The sequence below is a fragment of the Diceros bicornis genome, chromosome 22 (assembly GCF_020826845.1).
Source record: "Diceros bicornis minor isolate mBicDic1 chromosome 22, mDicBic1.mat.cur, whole genome shotgun sequence".
Taxonomy (NCBI): domain Eukaryota; kingdom Metazoa; phylum Chordata; class Mammalia; order Perissodactyla; family Rhinocerotidae; genus Diceros; species Diceros bicornis.
The window spans coordinates 11,530,883-11,542,049 of record NC_080761.1 but is presented as its reverse complement, the minus strand read 5'-3'; the positions used below and the strand labels follow the sequence as shown (position 1 = coordinate 11,542,049).

At 38.3% G+C, this 11,167-nt stretch overlaps 1 protein-coding gene across 1 annotated transcript in view; it reads right to left on the bottom strand.

The window, feature by feature from the left end:
* Positions 1–1,867: 1,867 nt before the first annotated feature.
* Positions 1,868–11,167, bottom strand: part of FRMD3 (FERM domain containing 3) — a 275,763-nt gene continuing 266,463 nt past the window's right edge. Inside the window, exon 14 of the mRNA XM_058565583.1 lies at positions 1,868–2,714. Coding sequence (XP_058421566.1) covers positions 2,116–2,714 — 599 coding nt within the window. The 3' untranslated portion in view covers positions 1,868–2,115. The remainder of the gene's footprint in view (positions 2,715–11,167) is intronic.

Below are 11,167 nucleotides of genomic sequence, written 5' to 3'. Positions count from 1 at the left end.
ATGATTTGTTCTGGTTAGAACTTCAAACAAAATTATATGAAGCATGATTAGAAGGGGGCTAATTCTGTGCAGATTACACTGGAGTATCCTTATTTCAGAAGGTATGACTTAGAAGTCATATAAAAAAAGAAGAGCGAAAAAAAAAACCTTCAGTTTCAAAGCTGGCCATTTGAAAACTTCCAGAATAAACTATAGAAAATATATTTCAATATTGGTATCAAATTTCACATATTAAATGTTCTTTATTAAAAAGCAAAATCAATCACCAAAAGCACATGAGAAAGAATACCCTATAAACTTCATAGCAAATGTGTATCATAGTTTGCTCAACTGAAGGCTCCATGAGATGATTTTTAAAACTGATTTCCAAAATCAAATATCTAATAAAGCACTCAGAGATCCATTGACTAGGACTGGAATGGCCAATTTGGAAATTATGCTAATGATAGAGTTGGAGTGTCTATTAGAGTTAGGGGGTGATTACAGGCAGCCCAATCTCTTTGCAAATGGAAGCAATGGAATGTTTTCAGTCCATGGAGAAATCCCAATGCTCCATGCTCTAAGTGCCATACTCCTTTCTTTCTCACTTGTACCACAGTATTGGTAGGCACTCCGCATAGAAGGGCATCAGAGCCTTTCTTTCATGGATTTAAGGGTATGCAGGAAGGTACTAAAGCGTTTGTCCCCTCTACTGTCTGGTTAGGGAGTCATCTCACTACTTTACCCAAGCTGGGAAATGGCATATCACCTAATGAGTCTCGTCCACTCTCATTTTAATTATGAATGAGTTAAGATCTTAAGAAAACCAGGAAAGGAAGGGAGTCTAATGACCACCACAAAGGAGGATCATCAGCATTTAAACAAAGCCAAAATCCACCTTCTTCATTCTCTCTCTCTCTCACATACACACCTCCTCTTTTGAAGTTTCTTCTCCGAATCACAATAAACTGCCTGTGGGACCAAAAAACGTTGCTTAAAGTGTCTCCACTTTTATTGAGATCCACTTAAACATATTCACGTCAACTCGGACAGCGAGTGCTCTGTTCTTTGCACCATCTAGGACCCTGCATCACCATCACTTGCATAAAACAGATCGTTCGCCTGTGGCCACTTGCCTACCAGCCTCATCAGAACTCTATTTTGCTACTTGCCATTTGTCCAGTTCCCATCTGCTTCCACTCTTGGGTTCATGTACAATAATATGCAATTAATAGCATATCTTTTAACTTTTTTCTTTTAAAGTTTCACCTTCTTTTAGATACATCCTGCTTCCCCAGCCAAAATATATGGACAGAACGCAAATGAAACTAACAGGTCATCTCGTCCAAATACTTTGAAAAATGGACCACCCTGTGTCCATTTGACGCTTTCAGTTTCTACATCCTCCAGTTCCATCATCCATTTTAGGAACTTAATTTATTACAGTGTCGTTCTACCTATTTTCTATCTCGTATGCAGGTAACAACAAATTATGCGATTATTCAGCCAAAAACATTTTTAAAAACAAACCAGTGCTAACACATTAAAAAATTCCTGACATACTCTTTGTGCATTAGTCTTACAATCTGTACACTTAAATAACTCCAGGAGGCTTCTTTTTTTGCTAAAAATTTACGAAAATATTTTGAACACATAAAAATATTTTTAAAAAAAGAAAAACAAAAGCCCAGCATAAATTTAGTTGTATAGGCATTGGTTAGAGGACGTTATTTTCACTAAGGATTATATTCAAAAACTTTCTCTTGGGTTTTTACTAAAATTCTGATTCTGAACCTTACAGCTCGTAATGGTGCTATTAAAAAAGGGGAAATCTCATTCAGCTCAATGTGTTATGTATTATGATATACTAGATAAAGAGTATGTACTATAATAAAAAATAAACATACTTTTGGTTATTTAAAGGCCATCTTCCTGAACTGTAACTAAAGTAAATGTATTTGATTTAAACTTATTTAACTGCAGTGAATTATGGAAAGCTAACTTAAAGGTTTGAATAATCAGTTATGAGTAAGGAACACCTGTTGCTGGCCCTGGGACCATTCAGAACCAGGCATTTGCTGAAGAAAACAAATCACGAGTATTGAATATAGCCCTTAGTCATATGGGATATGAACTTTATGAGCAACCCAGCATGTAGAGAATAAGGTTTACTTTGCCAGCCACCCACTCCTTGAGAGGACAGTAGTATTCATAGTGAAACTGCTCAAACTCGGGCGTCTGGCGAATTTCACATAAGAAGGAGAGATCAATACCTGACTCCAAAAGGAGGAGGAGCAGGGGGAATACAAAGAGCAGCAGCCCCAGGCCCACCACCAGGAGCCTGGAAAAACTCTTGACCAGTGGGTTCACCCGAATATGGCTGCTCAGAATGTCATAGCTCCACGACAAAGCTTGGTGAGCCTCCTTCAGCTCCTCTTCTTCAGCCATCAAAAAGGCATTTTCATCTGCTTCCAGTTCCTCGAACGAATCTGTGTCTTCTCTTTCCAGCTCCAGCCTAGATGGACAGTCAAAGAGCATGTCAATCTCGTCATCGTCAACGGGGGTGGGGAGCAGGCTGGCACTCGGGTTGTATGCCAGTTCAGAGATGGTCAAGGGCTCTTCTCTTATTTTATCTTCCTCCTCGCGGGGGGGCTTCTCATACTCCCGGGCTTCCTTCACCGGTGAGCTGGAGATCAAGGGGGCAGAAATATCGTCTTCTTTGGGTAAGGGAATACCTGTAAAGAGACATTTTTTTCTTAATTTTAAATTTCAGGTTTTCTTTCTCCACCAAGATCTGCACATGGGAACAAACCAAAAAAATAAAAATAAAAAAAGAATGGAATTCAAGGAATATATGAAATTGTTCTGTGGAATCCTGACTTTTAACAAAGTCATTTTAGTAACAGATACTGTACCATAAATTCTAAGGTCAACATGCTAAACCCAAAATAAGCAACACACCTCAAATGGTTGGCAGTATTTACTACATTTACATGTGCAATTATGGTCTGCAAACCAACTTTGGTCATGTCTGCAAGAATAAAATGACGATAAACCACTATTATGTTATAATTATGAATAGTGTCTTTTAGAAGTCAACACTGTCATCCAATAAAGTATTAGAGTAAAATATAGAATCTACTATCCAGTGACAATCACTTTATTATTATTATTATTATTTGTGAGGAAGACTGGCTCTGAGCTAACATCCATTTCCAATCCTCCTCTTTTTGCTGAGGAAGATTAGCCCTGAGCTAACATCTGTGTCCATCTTCCTGTATTTTGCATGTGAGATGCCACCACAGGATGGCTTGATGAGTGGTGCGACAGTCCGCGCTGGGGCTCTGAACCTGTGAACTTTTCCAAACCTGCGAACCCTGGGCCGCTGCCCTGGGCGGAACGCGTGAACTTAACCACTATGCCACCGGGTGGCCCCTACCACTTTATTATTTTTATGTATTGTTTTCTAGTCTTCGTTCTAGGCACAATTTCGTGGTTTCTATTTTTATATAATTGCAATAATATCATATGCACAAACTTACATCTTGCTCCTTTCATTTAACATTTTAGACATTTTCTGTTGACATGAATTCCCATTGGTATTATTTATTATGGTTGCCAAATTCTCTCTTTAGTTAATACAATAAATTAGTTGCCTACTGGCAAACATTTACATTGCTTTGCAGTTGTAAAAAAAATGCTATGAGACATTTTTACATATAAAGCCTTTTTTCCCCTCTTGTTTCAGTTCATTTGCCATAGATAGATTCTGAAAGGAAAATTGACTGGTCATAGGGTATGAACACTATTTCTTAAAGTTTATTGGGGGAGAGGTGTTTCTCAATGCCTCATTTTACAGAGGGGAAATCCAGTTACCTATTGTCAGGTCTAAGGCTAGCTCTCCTAATTTTGAGTCTTGAGTTCTTAATGGGAAATAAAGTCAGAATCAAAGAAGTATTCCCCAGGATGGCTCTACAATACAATACCAAATCGGTAGCCAGGTGCATCAGGTAACTGTAAACCAGCTTTTAATGAATACATTTCAGGATTTGTCTCTCTTCAAGATATGCAGGAAGTGATGTCACCAAGATGGCGATATAAGTCGTTCCTGACTTCACTCCCCCTCACAAGAAGAACAACTAACAACTGCTCATGGACAAGACACCACTGAGAGAGGCCTAGAACATGGGAGTGAGGCTGAAGGACGCCCCCCTGCACCACAGAGACCAAGACAGACTGCAGGAGAAGAGAAGAGGAGCAGCTACACACTGACCACATTGCCCCTTCCCCAGGCTGGTGCAGCACTGCTGAGAAGTGCCCCCTGAGCCTATAGTTCCTATAGTAGGAAAAGAGAGCCCAGGGGAGACATCCAGCCTCCCTGACCCCAAGCACTGTGGGTCGCTTTGTGGCAGCCTTTACTCTGGTTTTGCCCCATGGGGATCACAGGGGAATCTGTGGGGCTCAACCACTAGGAATCTGGTTGTGACAGAGAAGGGGGAGAACAACCAGCACTCAGATCTTGGCGGACCGAGTTCCTACCTGAAAAGCCCAAGTAGTCATCCCAACCAGAGGCTTTGTTCATCTGTAGAACCAAGCTGGTGGTGTAGCCTGGCCAGGGAACTTGGCTGGGTGCAGGTCTGCCTGATTCGGGTCCTCAGATGAGGAGATTTGCCGGCGCTGGAGCCCAGTCTGCCCATGCCCAGGTAGAAGAGCTGAGTCATAGCTCCATCTGCTGTGGAGAATGGCCTCCAGCCCCATCTGATAGGAAGAGCTGGTGAGAACATCTGGAAGCGACGTTACTCAGCAATGCTTGAGCCAAGAGGTGGGCAGACAGAGCTGACTGCCCCCAGAGCAAAGAAATTGGGGTATGGATCAGCTTGAGTGAAGACCACAAAGAAGGAGCCTTAGTGGCCTTGGAGCCACTGTGCCCAGGCAGGGAAACTAATTCATAGCCCCACTCATTGCTAAATATAGCCTTCATCCCACCTGAACAGGGAACCTTACCAGAGCACATGGGAAGCTGGGTGGCCCATCCAACAGCCCTGCTTACAGTGGCATATGAACAGAGAGCACAGCCCTTGGCTTTACCTGTCTGCAGAGTAAAACTGGTGGCCTCACCTGAATAAGATATCCAGTGCACACTCTTGCCTGATTTGGGTCCCCAAACAATGAGCCATGCAGGCCCTGGGTCCCATCCTACTGCCTCATCAGGACAAGAAAGCTAATTCATGGCCCCACCTACTGCTGAGTATAGTACCAAGCCCATACCATCTAGTAAACCTGACTAGTGAATCCGTGGAGCCCATCCTACTGCCTCACTTGGGCAGGGAACCAAGCAAACAGTCCTATGCAGCTGGTCTCAGCCAGAGGCACAGCCCTCCACCCCCGGCCTCAGAGTTCAAACAGTTGCCTGGCTCAAAAATAGACCCTAATAGCAGGGTCTTCCCAAGGATGTTACTGGCAGATACATCCAGAAACACAAACTAAGCTGACTGGTGAAGAACTCTGCCAAAGTGAACCTGCAAAGTCCAGAGGAGGAGACCACTTACTCAAATGTGCAGATACCAATGCAAGCAATCAAGGATCACAAAAAATCAGGTAAATATAACACTACCCAAAGAAACTAATAAATCACTAATAACCGACCCTAAATAAATGGAGATCAACTGTCATAGAATTCAGAATCATCCTCTTAAAGAAGTTTAGTGAACTACAAGAACATAACATAACTAAACAAAATAAAAAAAAATGAATAAATAAAATGAGAAGTTCAACAAAGAAATAGAAACCATCCGAAAAACCCCAAACAGAAATCCTAGAGCTGAAAAATAAAATAACTCAACTAAAGAATTCAACAGAGAGCTTCAAATGCAGACTTGACCACACAGAAAACAGAATCATCAATCTGGAAGATAGGACATTTGAAATTATCCAGAGGAGCAAAAATAAAAGAATGAAAAAGAGTGAAGCCAGTCTATGACACTTATGGGACACAATGCAAAGAAACAATATTTGCATTATGGGAATTCCAGGAGGAAAGGAGAAAGAGAAAGAGACAGAAAGTATATTTAAAACAACAATGAAAACTTCCCAAACCTGGGGAGAGAAACAGACATCCAGATTCAAGAGGCCCAAGGAACCCCAAATAGGTCAACACTAAGACACATTATAATCAAATTGTCAAATGTCAAAGACAAAGAATTTTAAAAGCAGCAAGAAAAAAGAGAGAACTTACATAAAAGGGAACCCCCATGAGACTATAGGTGGATTTTTCAACAGAAACTTTTCAGGCCAGAAGAGAATGGGATGAAATAGTCAAAATATTTAAAGAAAAAAAAACTATCAACCAAGAACATTATATCCAGTGAAGCTGTCCTTCAGAAATGAAGGATCAATAAAGACTTTCCCAAACAAACAAAAGCTGAGGGAATTCATCACCTCTACACCTGCCTTACAAGAAACACTAAAGGGAGTTCTCTGAGTGGAAATAAAAGGATGCTAATTAACATCATAAAAACATAAGCAGGCAATGTAAAACATAATGGTAAAAATATAGCCAAAGTTAGATTTTGTAATGAGGTAATGGTGGTGCATAATCCACTTACAACTCTAGTTTAATAGTTAAAAAACATAATAATAATAACCATAACTACAATAATCTGTTATTAGTTACACAATATAAAAATATGTACATTGTAACATCAATAACCTAAAATGTGAAGGGGAAGAGAAGTACAAGTGTATAGCTTAGGAATTCTATTGAAGTTAAGTTGTTATTAGTTTAAAATAGGGTGTTATAATTTTAAGATATTTTTATGTAAGCCTCATGGTAATCACAAGGGAAAAACCTGTAGGAATTACACAAAAGACCATGATAAAGAAGTTAAAGCATGCTGATACCACAAGACATCACAAAAAAAGACAGCAGGATAAAAAACAAGGAACAATGGATCTACAAAACACCCAGAAAACAATTATTAAAATGGCAATAGTAATCTCTTACTTATAAATAATTACTTTAAACATAAACAGATTAAATTCTCCAAGCAAAAGACACAGAATGGCTGAATAAATAAGAAAGCAAGATCCAATGATATGCTGCCTACAAGAGACTCACTTTAGCTTTACAGACACACACAGACTGGGAGTGAAGGGATGGGAAAAGATATTTCAAGCAAATGGTGACCAAAAAAAAAGAAGAAGTAGCTATACTTGTATCAGACAAAATAGACTTGAAATTAAAAATGGTAAAAAGAGACAAAGAAGGTCATTATATAATGATAAAGTGGTCAATACGTCAAGAAGATATACCAATTGTAAATATTTATGCACCCAACATTGGAGCACTTAAATACATAAAGCAAAAACAGAGCTAAAAGGAGAAATCAACAGCAATACAATAATAGTTGGGGAATTTACTATCCCACTCTCAACAATGAACAGATCATCCAGACAGAGAATCAATGAGGAAACAGTGGATTTGAATAACACTATAGAGCAAATGGACCTAACAGACATATATAGAACATTCTACCTGACAACAGCAGAATACACATTCTTCTCAAGTGCACATGGAACATTTTCTAGAATAGGCTATAAGTGAGGCCACAAAACAAGTCTTTGCAAATTCAAGAAGATTGAAATCATACCAGATATCTTCTTTGACCACAATGGTATGAAACTAGAAATAAATAACACAAGAAAAACTGGAAATTCATGAATACATGGAAATTAAAGAACACTCTCCTGAACAATCAACAGCTCAAAAAGAAATTAAGGGGGAAATTAAAAAATATCTTGACTGCCCATTACTGTTATGTTGCTTTTCCTAATTGAGCCAGACATTTCTTGTAGAATTTCTCTATTTTAAAAACATCTTAGTTCTTCCTCCTCTTTCACCTGAATCATTTCCAGATTTCTATCTCTGAGCTCACTAACCCTCTCTTTCATATCGTCTGCATGATGCAGTCTATATAAAAGTCAAAATATAATGATGTACACCTGAAATTTATATAATGTTACCTCAATAAAAAAAATTATCTTGAGACAAACAAAAATGGAAACACAATATACCAAAACATATGTTATGCAGCAAAGCATTTCTAAGAGGGAAGTTCACTGTAATAAACACCTACATTAAGAAGCAAGAGGGGCCGGCCCCATGGCGTAGTGGTTAAGTTCAACATGCTCTACTTTGGCGCCCAGGTTCAGGGGTTTGGATCCCAGGTGCAGACCTACACCACTCGTCAGCCATGCTGTGGTGGTGACCTACATACAAAATAGAGGAAGATTGGCACAGATGTTAGCTCAGGGCTAATCTTTTTCAGCAAAAAAGGAAGAAGACTGGCAACAGATGTTAGCTCAGAGCAAATCTTCCTCAGCAAAAAAAAAAAAGCAAGAAAGGTCCCAAATAAATAACCTAAAGTGTATGCCTTAAAGAACTAGAAAAGGAAGGACAAACTGAGCCAAAGTTAGCAGAAAGAAGGACATAATGATGATTAGAGCAGAAACAAATGAAATAGAGAACAAGAAAATAGAAAAGATTAACCAAACTAAGAGCTGGTTCTTTGAAATATAAACAAAATTGACAAACCTTTAGCAAGAGTAACCAAGGAAAAAAGAGAGGATCCAAATGAATAAAATTATAAAAGAAAAAGGAGATATTACAACCAATACTACAGAAATACAAAGAATCATAAGAAGCAACTATGAACAAACTATATGCCAACAAACTAGACAACCCAGAAGAAATGACATAAGTCTCAGAAACATATACACTACCAAGACTGAATCATGAAGAAATAGAAAGTCTGAATAGGCTAATTACAAGTAAGAAGAATGAATCAGTAATCAAAAATCTCCCAACAAAGAAAAGCACAGGACCAGATGGCTTAATGGGTGAATTTTACCAAACATTTAAAGAAGAATTAACAGCACTTCTTCTCAAGCTTTTCCAGAAAATAAAAAAGGAAGGAACACTCTCAAACTCATTTTACAAGGCCAGCATTTCCCTGATATTGGATCTAGAAAAGGACACTACCAGAAAAGAAAACTACAGACCAATATCTCTGATGAATATAGATGCAAAAATTCTCAATAAATTCAGCAGCACATTAAAAGGATCATTCACCATGATCAAGTGGGATTTATCCCTGGGCTACAAGGATGGTTCAACATACACAGATCAATTGTTGTGATACATAACGTTAATAGAATAAAGAAAACATCATATGATCATCTCAGTAGATGCAGAAAAACATTTGACAAAATTCAACATCTATTCAAAAAACTGTTAACAAATTAGGTATAGAAGGAACCTACCTCAACATAATAAAGGCCATATATGACAAGCCTACAGCTAACATCATAGTCAATAGTGGAAGGTTGAAAGCTTTTCCTCTAAGATCAGGAACAAGACAAAGGTATCCACTCTTACCACTCCTATTCAACATATTTCTGGAAGTCCTTACCAGAGCAATCAGGCAAGAAAAAGAAATACAAGGGATCAGAATTGGAAGGAAGAAGTAAAATTGTCTCTATTTGCAGATGACATGATATTATATATAGAAAATCCTAAAGACTCAACCAAAAACTGTTAGAATTAATCAATGAATTCAGTAAAGTTGCAGGATACAAAATTAACATACAAAAATCAAAATAGCATTTCTATACACTACAAATGAATTATCTGAAAAAGAAATAAAATGATCCTATTTACAATAGCATCTAAAACAATAAAATATTTAGGAATAAATTTAACCAGCTAAGTGAAAGATCTGTACTCTGAAAAATATAAAACATTGATGAAAGAAATCAAAGACACAAATAAATGGAAAGGTAACCGTGTTCATGGATCAGAAGAATGAATATTATTAAAATGTCAATACTACCAAAAGCCAACTATACATCAATATCCCAAAGACATTTTTTACAGAAGTAGGAAAAAAAGTTCCTAAAATTTATATGGAACCACAAAAGACCCCAAATAGCCAAAGCAATCCTGAGAAAGAAAAACAAAGTGGGAAGCTTCACACTTCCTGATTTTAAGCTATACTTTAAAGCTACAGTAATCAAAACAACATGATACTGGCATAAAAACAGACAAATAGATCAATGGAACAGAATCAAGAGCCCAGAAATAAGCCCAAGCATATACAGTCAACTAATATTTGACAAGGGAGCCAAGAATACTCAGTGGGGAAAAGACAGTCACTTCAATAAATGGTGCTGGGAAAACTGGATATTCACATGTAAAAAAATGAAACTAGACCCCAATTTTACATGACTCACAAAAATTCACTCGAAACGGATTAAAGACTTAAATGTCAGACCTGAAACCATGCAACTCCTACAAGAAAACACAGGAAAAAGGACCCTTGGCATGAATCTTCTCAATGATTTTCTAAATATGACACCTAAAGCACAAGCAATAAAATAAAAAATAGGGGCTGGCCCCGTGGCTTAGCGGTTAAGTGCGTGCGCTCTGCTGCTGGCAGCCCGGGTTCGGATCCCCGGCGCACACCAACGCACCGCTTCTCTGGCCATGCTGAGGCCGCGTCCCACATACAGCAACTAGAAGGACGTGCAACTGTGACATACAACTATCTACTGGGTCTTCGGGGGAAAAAAGGAGGAGGACTGGCAATAGATGTTAGCCCAGGGCTGGTCTTCCTCAGCAAAAAGAGGAGGATTGGCATGGATGTTAGCTCAGGGCTGATCTTCTTCACAAAAATAAATAAATAAATAAATAAACAAATAAATGAATAAATAAAATAAAAAATAAACAAGAGGGACTATATCAAACTAAAAAGCTTCTGCACAGCAGAAGAACCAATCAACAAAGTAAAAAGACAATCTATGAAATGGGAAAAAATATTTGCAATCCATATATCTGATAAGGGGTTAATATCTAAAATGTATAAAGAAACTCATACAACTCACTAGAAAAAAAGCAAATAATCCAGTTAAAAAATGGGCAAAGACCTGAACAGGCATTTTTCCAAAGAAGATATAAATGGCACAGGTACATGAAATGCCACTCAACATCACTAGTCATTAGGGAAATGCAAATTAAAACCACAGTGAGATATCACCTGATGCCTACTAGAATGGCCACCATCAAAAAGATAAGAGATGACAAATGGTGGTGAGGATGTGGAAAAAAGGGAACCCTAGTGCACTCTTGGTG